General features: G+C 52.4%; 2 protein-coding genes across 3 annotated transcripts in view; one reads left to right on the forward strand and one right to left on the reverse strand.

Moving 5' to 3' along the window:
* Nucleotides 1-186: 186 nt before the first annotated feature.
* Nucleotides 187-15,220, reverse strand: Dcst1 (DC-STAMP domain containing 1). The gene is made up of 16 exons (XM_021158297.1): nucleotides 14,986-15,220; nucleotides 14,173-14,298; nucleotides 14,018-14,092; nucleotides 9,087-9,215; nucleotides 8,561-8,700; nucleotides 7,704-7,911; nucleotides 7,448-7,591; nucleotides 6,788-6,909; nucleotides 6,206-6,366; nucleotides 4,067-4,166; nucleotides 3,781-3,876; nucleotides 3,498-3,624; nucleotides 3,262-3,378; nucleotides 2,698-2,840; nucleotides 2,462-2,575; nucleotides 187-482 (listed from the first exon to the last, which is right to left on the reverse strand). Exons 1-16 carry the CDS (start codon nucleotides 15,125-15,127, stop codon nucleotides 231-233), a joined length of 2,196 nt encoding a protein of 731 aa, XP_021013956.1. The 5' UTR covers nucleotides 15,128-15,220; the 3' UTR covers nucleotides 187-230.
* A 77-nt stretch (nucleotides 15,221-15,297) lies between these two features.
* Dcst2 (DC-STAMP domain containing 2) overlaps nucleotides 15,298-18,894 on the forward strand; it is a 12,311-nt gene continuing 8,714 nt past the window's right edge. The window contains exons 1-8 of one of the 2 annotated variants that reach the window (XM_021158541.2): nucleotides 15,298-15,604; nucleotides 15,713-15,883; nucleotides 16,194-16,295; nucleotides 16,609-16,806; nucleotides 17,131-17,196; nucleotides 17,690-17,903; nucleotides 18,050-18,207; nucleotides 18,657-18,821. In XM_021158541.2, coding sequence (XP_021014200.1) covers nucleotides 15,373-15,604; nucleotides 15,713-15,883; nucleotides 16,194-16,295; nucleotides 16,609-16,806; nucleotides 17,131-17,196; nucleotides 17,690-17,903; nucleotides 18,050-18,207; nucleotides 18,657-18,821 — 1,306 coding nt within the window. In that variant the 5' untranslated portion in view covers nucleotides 15,298-15,372. The remainder of the gene's footprint in view (nucleotides 15,605-15,712; nucleotides 15,884-16,193; nucleotides 16,296-16,608; nucleotides 16,807-17,130; nucleotides 17,197-17,689; nucleotides 17,904-18,049; nucleotides 18,208-18,656; nucleotides 18,822-18,894) is intronic. The other variant, XM_021158542.1, reaches the window with a different exon arrangement.

Genomic DNA, 18,894 nt, shown 5'->3' on the forward strand with positions numbered 1-18,894 from the left:
GAGGCTCCGCCCCTGCCGCTCAACTCAGCCTCTTTCCGGCAGCTACCGGGATCAGTTTGGACACCACAAGGCTCGCGCCTTCCCTCCATCCTGCCTCCGGTCTGTAGCCCGGCTTCGTGAAGATTGTGCGGGCCAGTTCTTCCGGCTCACCCAATCCCCGATCCCTGCGAAGCACCAGCCGCAGGAGCGTGCTTCACACTTTATTAAGCAAGAAGGCGGGCAGCATCCCTTCAATCGCCATACACAGCGTCGTCGTTGCTGTCGCTGTGGGCGGATGATGAGAGCTCTTCGCGTGGCGTGCACACCGGGCAGTGCCGTTGCATGTCGTCCCAGCACGACCGGCAGTACAGGGCCTTGCAGTCTGGTGTGGGGCACACGTAGGAATCCGGCGTCTCCATTGCCTGGCACACCACACAGCGCTGACGCAGAAAGCGGTGCAGGAGAGGACACCGGCGGTACAGAGCCTCCACCAGGTAGTGGGGCTGTTGGAAAATGAGGTGGATTGGTTAATGCCAAGTGGGCTGAGCAGAAAGGGTTGTCAGGGGCACTGGGCAGCTCTTAATGTATGAAGTCCCAAGGCCTGGCAATGCTATATTGGAGGAAACTGGGGTAGACAAGAAGAGCCCTGGAGGGTGATATTGAAGAAAATCTAAAGAGTCGTCTTCTCCTCCATGATGGGATGCGGAGCCTGGCGTGCCCAAACTCACTCCCCAAAGATGACCCACAACAACTATGTACACCTGTGGAACAGCTTAATTTGGTTCTTAGGCTTAGAAGGGAGGAGGGCACAATTTACACCTTACTGGGCTAGAGAGATGGTTCTGCGGTTAAGAACCCTGACTGCTCTTCCAGAGGACCCAGGTTTGAATCCCAGCACCCGCACAGCTAACAACTGCCTGCCACTTGAGTTCCAGGGAACTGGATGATCTTCTGGCCTACCTGGACACCAGCCACCCATGAGGACACAGACATATGCATAGGCAAAACACCCATACACATTAAATAAGTGCACATTTTAATTAAGTCTTTTTTTAAAAAAATCTCTCCGGGCGGTGGTGGTGCATGCCTTTAATCCCAGTACTTGGGAGGCAGAGGCAGGTGGATTTTTGAGTTTGAGGCCAGCCTGGTCTACAGAGTGAGTTCCAGGACAGCCAGGGCTACACAGAGAAACCCTGTCTCCANCCCCCCCCCCCCCAAAAAAAAAAATCTCAGAAAGATGGTGTAACTTTCCTAAGTCAGATCTGAGTCAAACCTGGCAGGAACCAAGTCCCAAGCTTTGCGGCCATTCCACTGTCTCACTTTCCGAATACCCTCCTCATACAGTTGCCAGGAATTCTTCCCTGGCCATTGCCTAAGACATCCCAGGGGCCCGCCACTGCCTGCCAGAGAAGAACAGAGCTGGGCCTGCCCTTCAAGTGCTCAGAGGTCTGTTTCTTCCCAGCCTTGCTCTGCCTCCACGGCTCCTGCCACATCTGTGCACTTTGCATTTCCCTTAGCTTGCCCTTTGACCTTGGCATCCACTTTGACCTCTGAGTTTTTTTTCACACACTGTTCCTTCAGCTTAGAACACATACCCTCCTATTTCATCTAGCCATTCGAGTTCAGTCTACTTCAGGACCAGGTCAAGGGATCCTAGCCTGCTGATGTTCATGTGTGCCCTGGGGCATGTGTGCCAGTCAGGGGACAGCTTGTGGGGAGTCCTCTCCTTCTGCCTGGAGGATGGAACTCGGGTCATCAGGCTTGGTGGTGCGTGTGTGTGTGTGTGTGTGTGTACCAGCATCAATGAAGTATAACCCAGGCATTGTAACAACTGAACAAATGAATTGGTTAACACCATCTTACAGAGAAGAGAAAGCAAGACCTGGCAGTTGAGTAGGGTCACACAGCTGCCATACCATGGCAGGGATGGAGCTGGACTCAAACCAAGTCTTCTCTGGCAGCCAACCACCATACCACTCTTCCAACTCTGCAGAATGGCCTCACAGACCTGTCTACACTGTTCTTCCAAGGGGGAAAAAGACACAGTGAGGACCCCTGGCTCCTTCAGCTTCAGAATGTGTGGACTCAACCGCAGTTCCAGTTCTGTGTCTTCCAAAGACTGCATGTTCCCTCCTGAAGTCCCACTGACCCCTGGCCACCTGCCTCCTCTCCATTTCCCAGAACCACCTTGGGCTTGTCTGTGTGCTCTTTCTTATGGGGTCATTGTTGCCCTACAAACGGACCACCCAATCTCACGTCTCCTTTCTGTCACTTCCTAAAGTCCCATGCATGTCTGCAGCTGGGTTGAGTATTGAGTTTCAAAGACAGATGCAGCCCTGACCTACCCTGTATCTGCCAGACCCACTCAGCTCCACTGGGCCTGGGACACTGAGGGTGCTGGGTGTCCTGAAAAGGGTGTCCCTTCTCGGAGAGTCTGCAGACCCTGTAGAGAGCTGGCAGGCTTGCTAGAGACTGGACTTACTGGAGCCTTCTGCTGATTTGCCCTCCGAATAATGGCGGCCCTCTTCAGTTTAGTGAAAGCTGATCTCTTCTTCAGGAACTCATTGTAGAAGAACAGAGCCCGCTTCTTCTCTCGCTGAGGGGTTGGGTGGGAAGCAAGAGGAACCAGCCATAGTGATTAGGGCAGGGGAGGACACTGTAGGGTAGTAGGGAGTTGTAAGCTTGCATGCTCAGGGGTGGAGCTGTCTGCCGGTTCACCTTGGGGAAATAGAAGGCTGCGATGACTCTCCGGAGTCGGTAGCCAAAGGCCTGAGCTAGGCAGAGACACACAAGCAGGAGGGTTGGCAGTGAGGCCTTGAAGTAATCCCTGGCATTCAGGCCCATGGGTTGAGGCAGGCAGGCTGGGGGAGAAGGAAGATGACCATTAGCAATCTGGTCAGTACCAGCTGAGGGCAGCCTTAAGTTGATTTCCCTACCCTGGAGGTACAGGGTGGACTTCCAGTTTGACTCCCCTGCCTCTTCTCCATCTTGCAAAGCTTCTCTGTAAATACCATAGCTACTTATGATCTGCCCTCCCCTCCCCCCTCGCCCATCACCACCTCTGGAGGCTGCTTGATTTCAATTTCATTATGGCAGAAAGGTCTACTGGACAAGGAGGAGGCAAGACCTCAAAGCTCTGGCAACCATTTTTCTCTGATCCAAGCTCGCCTGGGCTCTGATCTCAAGCACTCCACTTGCAAAAAGTCCAGTCTTCAACCCCACCCTATTCCGATCGTACCCTAGCCCTCGACTCCACAGATCCCAGCCTTTAGCATTGCTCACGCATGTTGTTTGTTTCCACATCTGTACTCGAGGAGGTGTTCAGAGCACCGATGGTTTTACGAAGAAGCTTGGCGAGTATGGAGTCTCCCTCGACTTTTATCTCCAGCTTGTGACTGCCTGGTCAGGGTGGAGAGAGGGATTCCGGTAAGAGCTGGAACTATAGAGGACAGAGGGAAAGGATGCAGAAAAGGAAGGAAGAGGTATGGGAGGCAGGAGGGGGTTGGCCCCAGGCTCACTTCGAAAGGAATACTGCACGAAAGAGTGCTGGCGGATGGTGTCAAAGACGGAGTAGAGTGCCCAGTCGGTCGCGCACAGCACCAGCAGCAGCAGCACGATAGGCAGGGTCTCTAGGAGCTCTCTTATCTGTAGGGAGCCCAGGGAGGCAGAGTTGGGTACCTCTGCCCTGGTTTGGAGCTTGGAATATTCTCTGCCCTTTGCCCTCCACTCTCAGAGTCCCACTGGCAAGTTGCTCCCCCCCCCAACCCCCATCCCCAGACCCACTGCCCCCTCCAGTCTCACCACATAGCGCATTTCCCAGGCCTGGATAGTAGCTTTGAAAGGGAAGATAACAGATTTCCTTTCTGCCTTGCGGAGTGGCAACAGACTCTGTTTGCCCTGAAAAAAGTGAAGAGGGCTTGTTGCTCTACTCAAAGGTCCCAGGTTCAGTTCCCAGCAGCCACATCACACATACAGACCCATACAAAAACATTTTAAATATCATTATAGATAAAAATACTAAGGGCCCTCATTCTCCACACGGGGCACAATAAGGTGTCCTCTGGCAGGCAGAGTTGAGTTCCCTCACCAGCTTCTTCCTGCGTGCATCGATCTGACAGAAGTAGGTGCTGATGTAGATGTTGTCAAAGCGGATGTCCCAGTTGTAGTGGTCCATGTAGGAGAAGGCTCTGTGAGGGAAAGGCGGGGCTGTCTCCATCTTCCTGCATCAGTGTCTCCCCATCCACACCCAGCCACCGGCTTCTGTTAGACACAGTCATCACATCAACCGGCATTCACAGAGCATCCCTGTCTCTGAAGCCTGGGACAGGTGACCCAGGAATGAAGGAAGCAGGCTCCACCCTGCCTTCTGGTTGTTCATAGATGTCCACCCATGCGATTGCTGAGGCCTGACAGAGGAAGGGAGGGCGTGGCCAGTCTGTGAGTTAGGGGCGGACGTTTGTCTTGCAGGAAGAATGAAATAGATGCATGGAGTCAGGAAACCCTCCAAATTGCAGGAATCACTCAGGACTATGGCTCCCATATTCATTTTATTTATTTGGCTTGCCTTGAACTTGTAGACACCTGCCTGTCTCTGCCTCTTGAGTGCCGAGACTAAAGGAGATCTCCACCATGCCCTCCAGCTTTATCTGCTCCACACCTCAAACAAAACTCAGATCCAGACACCTCCCATCTTTCCAGCACACCCTGCCCTCACTGACTTCCCTTGAGCTGTGTGTGTAGACATATGTGTACATATATATGTGAGTATTCTCTTTGTAGCTCCCAAAGTCCCGAAAAATACTTGCTTCCTAAGGAAAAACTCTAATTGTGAAAACATGTTAAGATTTCAGAAATATGTTAAACTGCAAACTATGAAACATAAATCCCACTTATGAAGAACAATGCCACTGGGAGTCTTCAGGAAATGCAACGATAGACTGGGGCGCCCCCTTGTGGAGAGACCTACCACTGCAGTGTTAGGTTTTCTGGGCTAAAGACATCCCTTCCCCCCAGCTCTGTCCTGTTTCTGAGTGATCTCACCCAGGTTGAAAGCCTGGCAGCGACTTTAGACTCTCCCTTCCCTCTCCAGGCTTGGCTTTCAGAACAGCTGCGTCTTTCCACTTCCTTCCATTTTGGGCTATCTTCCTGCCCTGCCTTACTCTGTCCTCATTCCCTAACCTCTGACCTAGCCTGGTCTCTGTGCCTGTGGCCCCAACCCCCCTTTACCCACCCACCCCCATCCTCATCCATCTTGTGGTCACCTTCCTGTTGAGGGCCCTTCCTGCAGAGCTTTCCAGACTCTAGCCAAGCCACCCTCAGTTCAGCCCTCCACCCAGCCACTGGCCTGTAAACTGCAGATGCGGAGGTCCTTGCTCAGGACACCACACGTCCTTCCGTTGACCACAGATCCTACCTGCAGCCTTCTGCAGGGCTTAGCTATGGCCACCCCTATGAAACCTCCATGTATCCCATGCCTGTCCCCACAGCCAGTCCATACTGTGACCCTTGGGTCATTTGTGTTTTCTGAGTGTCTTTTTCACCATCTCAACTAGGCGAGGAGTGTCTCCAAGGTAGCAATATGGCTTGTTCACCTTTGTCCTTCCACGGGGCCCTGGCTACCTAATCATTCACTTGGAGCCACTCTAGCCTGAAGAACAAGGACAGACAGCAAAGGTCCCTATGGCTGCACTCATTCATCTCCTGCTCAGCCTGGACACTGGAGGGTGGAGGAGAAGAGGAGAAGGTCCAGAAGTCAGTGGGAGAACCTGAGCCCAGTGAGGGCCAGGGCAGCCCCAGGTGGACACCTGGCTGGGTAGGGTTGTGGACTTTGTTCTAAATGGAAGGAAAGAAGTTGCCAACACAGCAGGCAGGAGAGAATGAAAGCAAGACTAGATGATAAAAATGGCACACAAAGTCAGAGCCAAGGGGAATAAGAAGGGCAAGGGAAAAAAAAGTCTACAGTCAGAGCTAAATGTGTGTGTGGCGGGGGAAGCCAGTGTTAGGATGGGTGCTGGAGGAGGCAGAAAAATGAAGATGGTTGCCTTTTTAAAGACAGTAGGAAAACGGGTAATGCCTCTTCTTACAAAATCTCCATATGCCCATTAGCCGTGAAAACAGGCAAATCAGAGTCAGATTCCAAATTAGGGGTATCTGGTCCTGCATCTCTTATACCAGGGCTCTGCCCCTGGGGTGAAGGAAGGGGCAGCAGGTGGGGCGGGTGACTCACGAATGGAAGACCAGCAGGAACGTGCAGGACAGAAGCAGGTGCAGCAGTCCCATAGCCCACTGCAGATAGGTCTCCTGCTGGCGAACATAGTCCCGCACCTCGGTGCCCATGTGCTCCCAGTTCGTGGTGTTGAGACCTACCATTGAAGACTGCTTCTCTTCCTGAGAAGGGAACATGTGCAAACAGCCTGCTACGCTCTCGCTGCACACCACCAGCCTCTTGATGACACATTTCCACTGGCACCCTACATATGTCCTCCATTCTCCCAGGACCGCCAGGAGCTGACCCTTCACTTGTCCACCAGTCTCTGTGACAATCTTGCTTCCCTGCACCCACATTAACTGACACCATCTCATGCCTGGCTATCCATCCACCCCCCAAGCCAGACATGTCCGTTCCTTCCCCAGGCTGGCGTGATCCGTCGGGTTAGTCACCTCTCACTCCTGCTTCACGCTCAGACACCTCTTCCCTGGGCCTCTCCTCTTGTCCTCTCTCCTGTCTTGATCCTGGCCTAGATGGCTTCCTTCCTCCCCTCCTGCTCCCCATCTGCACCCTTCCCACTTCCACACCTCAACCCCTTACCTTAAGGTTAATATTGGCTGAAAATTCTCCAGACAGTCCATGGATAGACTGGTTGACCGAGTCATAGGTTTGCCCAAAGTTGCCTTCCACGGGGATGCGTTTGTAACACCAGATCTCCATCACTGGTGGACAGTAGGACCAAGTCAGGGCCTCTTCATCCAGGCAGCATCCCAGGCCTGGCTACCCTCCCTTGAGCCTCTTCATCTAGGAGTTTCTGCCCTTGACTTTCCAAGGCACCCACTCCTGCCTCCTCTACTAACCCTGGGTTCTCCCACACAGCTACATGGCCTGGTGCTTCATTCCCATTTTCACATCTGTCCTTAACCATACCAAATACTAATCATGGTATCCAGCATTTCTAGAGCAGTTCCTCTGGGTACCACTTCTGTTAGGACTTGGCATGCATCAGCCCATTAAGTTTCAAAACCCTTACGGGGGTGAGAACTATTATTATCCAGGACTTTCCAGTGGAGAGATGGGATGCGGAGCTTAGCCGGAGCCCATCTTCACTACAGAGCCGTCAGTAGGGAGTGAACTTATGTACCCAGGGCACATACACTCTACACCTGCCTCTGCTCCTCCTGCCTTACACCTGTTGTGGTCCCCGAGGATTCATCTCCTCTAATCCAGGGGTCCCTTCCCCACCATCCTGCCACTAACCCTTGGCAATGTTACAGAGGAACTTGAACTTCATTGGCACGCAGATCATGTTGTTTAGGAGCGGGAGGTGGATGCGTCGCATGCAGTTTTTATGCTTTTTATCAAACCAGCGGTAGCAGCTGAGTATGGCTTTATTTACCACATCTATAGCAAAACAAAACAAAAAAAGACAGAAGTGTCTGAGGTTCTCATGCTTTGACCTAGAACCTGGCCCCAAAGTCTGCCCACCCCTGCCCTGCTCAGGAATACTCCTCACGGGTGCAACGTAGCCTGGTCCTCAGCTCATACGTCATCTGTGTGGACAGGTAGGGTCGGACTCGGGAGGTTCCGAACATCTCTGCGTTTTCTCTGTTCTTGTCCCAGTCCTCAGATGTGTAGCCAGCATCACTCTTCACCTGTTCATCCATCTCCTCAAAGGAGGTCGAGATGTTCTGAATCTCTTTATTCAATGAATCTTTGCTGCCCTGGGGTCAGGAAGGTGGGAGGGAGCAGAGAGGGGGGCAGAAAAGACTCTGCTTCCCAATTTGTCTTCTGGCAATGCTCTTACCCACACCTACAGGGCTCTAGGCCTGAGACAAAAAGCCTCCTGCCAGTTCCCCACAGCTCACATGCTCGGTAGCCTTGCCACACTCCTCAGACCCTCAGCTTTTCCTTGGGTCTCTCTCTTCCTCCATCCTTATTGCTCAGTGGTTCCCATAACTGTGAACGTTGCTCTTTAATGCTAATCTCCCACAGCCCCATGGCCTCCTCTCCCACAATCCTCATCTCCAACATTCCCACCCACCCCACCACCATCCCCAGCCAGTAGCCCCAAATATTCCATTCTCTGATCCTCTGGACTCCAAAAGTCAATATTCCTAATTTCCTAACATTTTCATTCAGCTGAGCAAGTTCTGCCCATGTGGGTATCTGGAAATATGCAAGTATGTCTGTCCCTATGGTATGTTGACCTCCTGGTTTTTCAACACCCCAAGATCAGGAAGGGCTCTGCAATGTCTGGGGATAGTGGTACAAAATATAATAGGAGCTCCCTGCGAGGGCCATATATCCAGGGCCATGTTCCCAGTCCAACCCAACTCAGTCCTGGGGATAGGGACTATACAGGATGCTGACCACCATGCCCTTGAACACTGCCCGCAGAGGGGCTGTGGAGACTCGCCAGGCGGATCGGGTGTTGTTGATCTGCAGCTCCACGGTGCAGCCCAGGGATGCTATCACCTCGTTGATGTTGGACCTTAGATTGGCCGCCGGCCCTAGCAGAAGAGGCCCAGTAGGCCTTTGTAAGATTGACTTTCTGCAGAGTCAATCCCCTCTTAGAGCCACCCTAGAACCTTCTTTGCATACAGATCACCTTCTAGACCATAGGCCACCTTCTGGGCCTCCATAATGATAGCAAGTCTATGGGAGATCTTGTTCAATCCTTGTCTTTTCAGACAAAATAAATGAAGGAGGCCAAAATGTGGAAAGACACTCTTTGAGAAATGCAGCAGGTTGGAACACACACACACACACACACACACACACACTTTCTCCTCTTTCAGCAACATGACGACCCCTTCCCCCCTACCCCCCTGGATGGTCTGCCCAGAGTCACTACTTTGGCATCACCAACTGGTACTTTGGGGCAGCCACTCCTTACCACTGTAGATAGCAGCCAAAGCATATCCCATGACAAAGAGTCTGCCTTCTTTGCCCAGCATCTTGGGTACCAACAGGAGACTGGCACAGCGGATGTGAGGGGAGGTACCCCAGCCGATGGCCCCCAAGCCTATTGGGAGATCCAGAACATGGGAGATGAAGTAAGGAGACAGCCTCGAATGCCATTTATCAGGCGTCCACCTGCCTCAGCCTTCTCCTGGATCTATTCTGCCCTTATCTCCATTTACACCTGCTCTGATCGACTTCTCAGGCCCCACTCATTCATTTATTCATTCATCTACCAGCCATTTATGGAGCACAGCTGTGTGTCTGTCTCAGCAAGGTCCTGGGGAGATGGTGAGGGATGGATAGAAAAGTCATGGCCACGCCACGCGTGAGTGTGCCTGTGAGGTGAGTGGGTGCCAAGCTGGATGCATATTTATGTTAGGTGATGAGGGAGCAGAGCAGGCAAAGGGAACGTGTTGATAAAATGGGCACTGGTGGACAAGGTGGTCAGAGGAGCAGTCAGCAGTGTCCTCCCTGGACATTTCCGGTGCACGTCCTTAAGCTTCCCATGTGGTAGCCCTTAATCATGTGTGTGTGGTTACAGCAGAAGCACATGTGGTCTCTGCATGGAGACAGCGAGCTCCATGAGGCTCATAATCCACAGAGAAAGACAGACATATAAACAGATGACTACCACAGGACAGACGTGCTCAGTGGACCAGGGAGGGGCTTATGCAGAGGGCTGCAGAGCCAAGGAGGGCGTGGGTATTTCTGCAGGGAGGGGTGGGGCTGGGAAGGCTGGACAAAGGAGATGACGTGTCAGCTGGGCCCGGGAGATGAGTAACTGTTGTTGGGAGACACAGATGGCAGTCCAGGACAAAGGAACAGCATGAGCTAGTCAGGGTACAAGACGATCCCCTTGGAGATGGAGTCTCTGCCTAATGATGGCCAGAGCCAACCCCAAATACTTAGGCTCCCACCATTTGCACTGTCCTCCCACAGTCCCCGGTGATCACTCACTGGGACCAGAGCTTACTGTTGCAATGCTGGGGTCCTGCACATGGGAAGCCCGGTGAGCTTTACCCCAGGCGCCTGGACTGAGGCTTCCCTTGTTTAATTCTTATTTTACTTCACGTGGATAAGTGGTTTTGCCTGTATGTGCACCATGCACACTCATCCCATGGAGGCCAGAAGAGGGTTTCAGATCCCTACCTAGACTAGAGTTATAGCTGTAAGCTGCTCAATGTGGGTGCTGGGAATAGAACCCAGGTCCTCTGGAAGAACAGCCAGTGTTCTTAACCACTGAGCCATCTTTGCAGTACTGTGGTCTAACTGGTCTTCATACTTCCTCCCTCACTGCCTTCCAGTTCAGTGGCCACAATGATCTTATAAAAGCATAACTCGGATCACGGCCTTTCCCTTTTTCAATCTGTCTTCCTCTTACACTTGGTGGATAGGCTCCAAACCATTAGATGTGCTTGATAGACCCTGGTGATCGGCCCCTCCCACTTTCTCTGGTGATCCCAGGCCACTGAGTCTCTTGCCCATAAGTCCACAGGGCCCTGGCCAATGCCCGTTTCCCACCAGGTCTTCAAGTTGCTGTTACCCTGTGCCCTGTCAGCTGCACTCCTCCCCCATGGCTCCAGCTAGACATACAGGTTTGTGGCAGACCCTGGATGCCACCCAGCAGTTGTTTTTTTTTTTTTTTCCTTCTGCCTTCTCACTTGTTAACACAACTTGGATTTTGTTCAAGGACAATAGCCTGGTTCTGCCCTGGCCCCTGGGGGTTGAGTCTGGGTTTGCCTAAACCAATCTACGCATTACAGGGCAGAGAAAGAAACTTGTTCTGTAGTCTTGGCCTTCTGGAAACCAAATACTGAAGCTGAGACAATAGCTGACAGACAGACAGACAGATCGCTGTTTTATGTCCCAGGAGCGTCACACAAAGGGAAAAGCTAGTCTTTTACTTTACCCAGCCCGCGTGTAGCCGGGGAGGAGGGCTAGGTATTATAGTCATCAACACTAAATAGGTAAATAATTGTAAATAGAGAAATCTGGGTCTGGTGTCACATGTCTATCACCTTAATTACTCAAGAGGCTGAGGCTGGAGGATAGAAAAGTCTGAAGAGCATGCCCACAGTCAGCCTGATCAACTCCATGAGACTCTGTCAACAAGTGAAAAGGACTAGGGATGTAGCCCAGCTGATAGAGCGCTTGCCGGACATTCATGAAGCCCTGGGTTTGACCCCTAGCACCAAAACCAACCCAACCCAACCCCAAACCTAGGTGTCATGGCGGTATATGCCTTTAATATTAGCACTAAGAGGTGGAGGCAGAAGAAACAAAAGTTCAGGGCCATCCTCAGTCTGAGATTTATGAGACCCTACCCAGAAAAGGAGAAGGGGAGAAAGGACAGAGGGGGGAGGAGGAAGAGGAGGAGGGCTGGGTACGGTGGTATATGCCTTTAAAACCAGAATTTGGGAGGCAGGCAGATCAGATTTCTGTGGGTTCAAAGCCCCCTTGGTTTACATAGTTGGTTCCAGGATGGTCGCAGCTACAAGAGCAACCATTTAATTAATAAAAAAATAAACCAGAAATGTGAATGTTCTGGAAGTGAAGGGTAACATTTTGTGTCGGCAGGCACAGGAGGACAGTCATAGGACATCACAGGTCAAGTCCAGACCCTCTAGGGCCTGTCACAGGGAGGGACCCTGCCTTGTTCCTCATGGGCTAGATTTCGGCAGAACTGTAAGAGCTGGCCAGGTTGCTCCAGGCCCTCTCCTGTGTAGATCCCAGAGTGTGCAACTTCTCTCTAGGGGAGAGGGCGACTATGAGGTACACAGCAAGTCCTGAAGGCAGCGGGCCTGAGACTCTCCATCCACAAGGGCAGCCTGCTGGGGCTTGGGGTGGATGCACATCTCAAAGGAGGAGCCTACGGTTGGCTCAAGAAGCTATGGGACCCATCTGAGTCCCCCCAAAAGAACCTGCCATGCCAAGGGCACTGGTGAAGGATTATAACGGCATTGGTGTCTTAAGACTTTGGCCCCCTCCCCATCATAAAAAAAACCAAACCAACCAAAACAAAGATTTTTATCCTTTTCCCTCTAATTCTTCCTCTCCCCTTTCTGACATCGGAAGAAACAGAAGGGAAGCCTGTAACTCTAGCACTTGCAAGGTGAGAACAAGGAGTTTCAAGCCTAGCCGAGGCTACCTGAGACCTTGTTTAGGTGGGGAAAGGATACAGGGTGGTGTGGTGGGCTGAGTAGGGGTGGGGAGGAGAGGCCAGAGGGAGTGGTGTAGCTACTGATAAACTGCCCTTGCTCCAGTAAATAGCTTCCTACCCATGTTTGTTCAAGGAATTCTAATTAAACACAGAATGAAGCCGTGCAAAGGGGAGGAGGGCTTATTGGGAAGAAAGGTCTCATGGGTGGGGGTGGGGCGGGGGGAGGGGAGGGAAGGTGGTGTTAAAAAGACTAAAAATTCACTCCAGTGTGTGGTAGTGCACGCCTTTATTCCCAGCACTCAGAGGGCAGAGGCAGGTGGATCTCTGTTAGTTCCAGGGCAGCCTGGTCTACAGGGTGAATACCAGGACAGCCAGGGCTACACAGAAGAACCCTGCTTGGAAAAGCAAAAAAAGGGAGGGGACGGGGACTAAATGCATTATATGCATATATGATGAAACTATCAGAGACTGCTTCAAAACAAGGCAGGAGGAAAAGAGGGGAGAAAGGAGTGGAAGAGAAGCCACGACCCCTTTTCACTGCAGGACCCAGGGCTAAGGGGCAGACAAGGTGGGGGCAGATTGGAGCAGCGAGGAGAGGTGACATTTTAGGAGCATGGGAGCCTGAAGTCCTGATGTAGAATAGTCATGACCCTTTAACCCCTTCAAATAAGGCCTAACTCGTCAGCACACCAGGGACTTGTACACGTGTGAGGTTAGGTCGTCCCCAGGACAGGAGCACAGAGGTCAGACAAGAAAACAGTCTTCTGTAGTCTCGACCTCATGGCCAAAGACTCTATGTGTTCAATAAGCTAGTGCCCCTGGGTTGGGACAGATTTAGGGAAGGGTATCAGTTTCCATAAAGAGAGATGTGAAATGCCTCCTGGCAAGTTTTCCTGGTTCCTGAACAGGGGCAGGAGAGACCTGTTTCTTCTCTGGTCTTTGAGAATAATGCACAGAGATGTGTTAGGTGGAGTTGTGGTAGGTATTTTGTAACCTAAAAACCTCTAGCCAGAGCCATTCCTTGGCACCCCAGACTGGCCTGGAGCATACTGTGTAGGCCAGGGAATCTTGAATTCATAGACATCTTCCTGCTTAGCCTTATAAATTTGGGGGTTTTAGGTGTGAGGCACCGTATCCAAATATATCTGATTTTTTTGTTTGTTTTTGTTTTTGTTTTGTTTTGTTTTTTTTCAGACAGGGTTTCTCTGTGTAGCCCTGGCTGTCCTGGAACTCACTCTGTAGACCAGGCTGGCCTCGAACTTAGAAATCCACCTGCCTCTGCCTCCCAAGTGCTGGGATTAAAGGCGTGTGCCACCACTCCCGGCTGTCTTCCTTCCTTTCTTTCTTTTTTTAATATTTATTTATTTTGCATTAGATATTTTCTTTATATACATTTCAAATGCTATCCCGAAAGTTCCCTATACCCTCCCTGAGCCCTGCTCCCCTACCCACCCACTCCCGCTTCTTGGCCCTGGCATTCCCCTGTACTGGGGCATATAAAATTTGCAATACCAAGGGGCCTCTCTTCCCTGTGATGGCTGACTAGGCCATCTTCTGCTACAAATGCAGCTAGAGAGATGAGCTCTGGGGGTACTGGTTAGTAATGTGTAAGAGGAGGCTAAAGCTATGGCCTTTGGGGCACAGAAGGAGCAAGCTCCCATTTCCCCCAGGTCCCTAACGCCCAGCTTTTACCCATTACTAACTTGCCAAGCAGTATAACGCCACCACCTTCTGCTCCTCATAAATGTTCATGGGATTCACCAAGAGCTGAAAGAGACCTGAAGGAACAGTGTGAAGCCAAAAGTCAGCGATTAGCTCCAGCCCTGCCCCAACCATGCCCTTCAGCTCCCATACTTGCCTATGGCCAGGAGCCCACCAGTGCCTGCTCCTAGCAGGAAAGCAGTTACTGGAAACTCCCCTGGCTGTCGCCACAGGAACCGGATCCAGGAAACTGGAAGACTCCAGAGGAGCAGCCCCTGTATGACTGAAGGGGGGACAGTTCAGCTCATAGCCTCTTCTAACTGAGTGAGGTTCACTAGGTTAATACTTTATTCTTATTTATGAGTGTATGTGTGTCTGAGTTTACATACATAATGTTTATGCTGGTGGTCAAAGGGTGTTGGATCCCCTGGAGCTACAGTCACAGGCAGTTGTACACTGCTTGATGTGGGTGTTGGATCAGGTCCTCTGGGAGAGCAGTAAATGTTTTTAACAATTGAGCCATCTCTCCCAGCCCTCAAAGTTTGGGGGTCTTGAAACACTCCTCACCCAAATTATTTACTTAGTTTATGTATCTGAGTGCTCTGTCTGCATGTGTGCTCAGAGAGGGCATAAGATTTCATTATATAGGGTGGTGAGCCGCCATGGGAGTGCTGGGAGCTGAGCTCAGGACCTCTGGAAATGCAGCCAGTGCTCTTAACCACTGGGCCATCTCTCCAGCCCCAGGCCCTGAGATTCTGAGAGGATCAGACACCAGGGAATCCTGGTGGTGGGGGCGTGGAGCACACTAGAAAGAGGGATGCCGAGGAGAGGAGTTAAGGCCAGAGTGGAGGAGAAGAGAAGAGGGCTGAACTGAGAGAGGATGGGAGGTGGATGGCCCCATAGCAGAGGAGAGAGGAAAGAGGAGCCTGGGGGATGCTGGAATGAGGCTGGCATCTGAGGGCTGTCTCACTGGTGTGGGGCCGTTTCCTTTGTTGCTCCTGTGCTCGGTAACCCTTTGTAAGGTCCAGCAGCCTATTCTTGAGAACCTCTTTTATCCTGGAAATCTTTTCAAAGATCCCCAGGCTGTGAAGTGTTGATGAGAGGAATGCCATGCCGCCCCTGTCTTTTGCTTCACACACAGTCCACAACTGGCCTGTGTCCTTCAACTCCTCAGCTCTGGGAGCCCTCAGAACAACTGGGTAGTGGGTTCTGAGACACGCCCATGGTACAAGCCTTTGGAACTTTAGCAGAGAATGAAGAACTCCAGGTCCATAGAACCTGAAGACTCTCCCGGTCTTTCCTGGAGACACACTGGCCTTGGGTCCCAGCAGCCATAGTCAATGCTGATGTTTTGACCATGGAGGAGGGGTCCAGCACAGCACGGGCCGTGGTCCGGAGTACCTGTGGCTTTACCGTGGGTTTGTCCTTGGCCACCGCCTTTGGGCTCCTAGAGCTTCTAGGGGAAGGACAGAGCCCCTTTGGCTGCCTGGTGACCACCGTCACTTTGGCTGCCTTCCTGAGCTTGGGCATGGGGTTCTCCAGGCAGGTCCGAGTCTCTGTGCTCTTGCTGCTTCCACAGGCCTTCTCCAGTGAGCCTGGGAGCAGGGCAGGGTCGGCTGGGGTAGGGAGGGAAGTATTATAAAAGCCCCTGTTAAGGATTAACGGGGCCCTGGTCTGTAACTGAGCTGTCTCCGCAGAGCAGAGCCGGTTGGTGCTACTGGTAGCTTCCTTTGGGCTGGTGCTACAAGGGCCTTGTGCGAACACACTGCAAAACTTCACCCGGGCAAGTGAAGCTGTGGCCTGTGGGGCAGAGCTGGCCCTGAACCAGACGGCTGAAATGCTGGAGCGGGCCAAGCAGCCCCTTGTCAGTAAGGCCCACCCCAGCCTAACCATTGGCTCCCATCCTGCAGGGCTTGCGTTTGGTTGCTTTCTGCTGGAATTGTGTCCTACCCTAAGAGTGGCTGGACCTGGAAAGCCACTTTCCAGTCCAGCTAAATCCTCTTCCCCTTGCCCTCCAGCCTCCTCCTCTACCTGGTCATTTTCACAGCCCAGCATCCAGGCTCCCTGATGGCTCTGATAGCCCCCTTTTATTCCTCCCCCCCCCACACCCAAGGAAATGGTGAGACTCTCAGCTCCTGCAGGGTGACACCTATAGCAATGTTGCCCTTTGTCCCTCAGGTGCTCTGTCTAAGATTAAAGCTATTGCCCAGAAGGCCAAAGTGGTGGGTGACCGGATACGCAAGTTCTTCCGGTCCATCATAGATGCCGTGAAACACATAGGTAGGTGTGTTGCATGTTTGGTTTGGGAGGTCAAAATGCCCCCAATCTCATTATCCTAAGTGCCTTTCCAGGCCTGCTCAGGTCTCACTCCACACAGCATATCTGACCCCTGACCAGTTCTCTCTCTGTGTGTGTGTGTGTGTGTGTGTGTGTGTGTGTGTGTGTGTGTGTGGTGGTGGTGGTGGTGGTGGTGGGGTTGTTTTACTGAAGTCACTGAAAAAGGCTGGTTGAAATTGATATAGAATGGCCCTTGGGGAGGGGGCTGTGGTCTGAAGTACCTGTGGCTTTACCCTGGGTTTGTTCTTGACCACAGCCAGGTGCCTGCAGAATGTGTGGTATTGGCTCCTTCATATTGGTGACGTGTGCAACTCCGAGCTGGGCAACCCTTACTCAAAATGCTCACAGGTGTTTGATGATGCCAAGACCCACTGTATGAAGGTCGTTTCGGGATTCCCTCACCTGTGTTATGCGCTCTTGCCCTACAAACTGCTGGTCTGTGGATTTGCCAGCTGTGAGAGAGCCGGGGGATCCCCTGCAGGGGATGGGGAGGGGATGTGAGAATGCAGGATCAGTCAGAGGGTGGGCACAGGAGATATACTATAAGAGAGGTGTTGAGTGTGGGGCTCATAAGGATTCTGGGGTCAGGGAGGGAAAAGGTGGGAAGTAAGGAAGGACCAATGCTAAGAAAGCAGAGTAGAGAAAGGCCCAAAACTGTTAGCACGTGTAGAGACTGATGGGAAAGGCAGAAAGTCCAGACGGCCCCTTGAGAAGAAGTTTCCGTAGGGGTGGGCAGGCAGGCTGGCTCCTCCTGACCCTCAGCCCCCCTGCCTCTCAGTGGTCCAGAAATTCTGTGTCATACCTTCCTACCTCGAATTTTTCCTGCGAACGGCCATCCGCACTCGTGAGTGACACCCCCACCCCGACCTCCTCCTGCCAGTGTTCGCCTCACTGTGGCCACTGGCGCTGAAGTCTCCCGGTCCATCTATAGTGGGATGCAAGAGCAGGACGGGACTTTGCAGGGTCACCCAAACTAATGTCTAAGTTGATCTGATTGAGAAACTGAGGCCCAGTGGGTGGAGGAGGAGCCTCATTAAAGCCAGACTCCAGAGCAGAATCCAGGAGGAACAGGGCCTCCCTGCTGGAGCATAAGTCACGTGGGCTGGGAGGAACCAGAGCGTAGGTCGTGGCTCACTCGTGATGAAGCCGGAGCCTTAGGCCAAATCTAGTGTTGTGTGTCTGGAAGCTGTCACTGTTTTCTAGAGTAGGTCTGGGCCCCAGGAGCTCTAGCTTGTGAGTCCTGCACCGGCAGGAGCCTGGACAGCCCCCACACCGTGCCCCTCTGTCTTCCTAACACCTGTCTCGGCTCGTGTCCCCTCTGACCTCACCGGTCCCAGCCGTGATGAAGCTGCTTGGCAAGCTACGTCGTGAGTTTGAGTTCAACATGACAGCCACCCACTACTTCTCTGTGGACCTCAATTCCTCTCGGAGCCTGTCCCAGGTGGCTTTGGACCTGCAGGAGGCTGTCAGCATGAAGTTGTACACTGCCAGGGAGGCGCTGTCTTTGATGGGCTACACCATGCCTCTGCTCATTGGATTTCTCTACATCCAGTGAGGGTCAACCAAGGGCGAGAAGGGCTGTGGGGCTGACCATCCATGGCATTTAGGGTGGGGGGGAACTGGCAAGAAAGCATAGCCTGGGGTACCTGGAGGTCTGGGAAAGAAAGCCAAGGAATCTCATATGTGCTTCTCCTCAGAGCCCTGTGTTACCGGTACTATTATCTGAACTCCGACAAATTCGACAATGTCTATATCACCAGGCGCTTCCTGGACATGGAGGCAGTACGCTCCCTTGCAGGGATGCCTACGGTGCTGCCTCTCAGTTCTCATGAGGCCAAACACTACATCCAGCCAGGTGAGGATGCTGAGGACAGAAAGGAAGAACTCTGGAGCAGCCCAGGCCTCCCTCAGCCCCGTATATCTCTGACTGTTTTAGAGCATACAGGGGCCAGAGGGAAGAGAGATGGCTTCATTCTGAGATGGAGACACAGGGAACAACATGGCACAGTGATGTGAAGTTGGGAAGGCTTTTTGAGGTGAAGGCAGGAGGGGTGGACATCCTAATATGGAAAGGAGGTAGGAGTCAGGCAAGAACACAGAGGGTCCAGGGATGAGATACCGAGCCCAGGCAGAGCTGCAAGGTTTTTCCATGTAACCATCAAGCCCCGTCCCCAGAAGAGTGCTCTTCTGGGTGAGCAATTAAATTAAATTAAGCTGAACTTGATACGAGCAGGCACCTCCCAGGAGCTGGGATACGTGGGCAGGAGAATCAGGGAACACACTTCTGACTACCTCCTCCTTCAGACTCCATGTTCCTGAGCCAGCGGGAACAGATGTTTTATACCTTGGAGATCTTTAACCTCGCCCGCCATCTCCTCATCATGCTCCTCCTGGTCTTTCTGGACTATGGCGTCTTCTGGCTACTCGATCTGGCCCGGTACCACCTCCAGGGCGAGATTGTAGCCCGCAGTGAGTGCCCATCCCATCCCGTGTCCACTCATGCCATGCATTCTCTTCGTCCCTGGCTCCTTCCTTCTCCTGG

Source organism: Mus caroli, chromosome 3 (assembly GCF_900094665.2).
Source record: "Mus caroli chromosome 3, CAROLI_EIJ_v1.1, whole genome shotgun sequence".
NCBI classification, from domain to species: domain Eukaryota; kingdom Metazoa; phylum Chordata; class Mammalia; order Rodentia; family Muridae; genus Mus; species Mus caroli.

What these genes read in the sequence shown, in the direction of transcription:
- Dcst1 (XM_021158297.1), bottom strand. Translation starts at nt 15,127, where the DNA reads ATGGCATTCCTCTCATCAACACTTCACAGCCTGGGGATCTTTGAAAAG. An exon ending in CCTCTGTAACATTGCCAAGG is followed by an intron (nt 6,910 to 7,447) that starts GTTAGTGGCAGG and finishes ACTGTCCACCAG; the next exon opens with TGATGGAGATCTGGTGTTAC. An exon ending in CGTGCAGTATTCCTTTCGAA is followed by an intron (nt 3,379 to 3,497) that starts GTGAGCCTGGGG and finishes CACCCTGACCAG; the next exon opens with GCAGTCACAAGCTGGAGATA.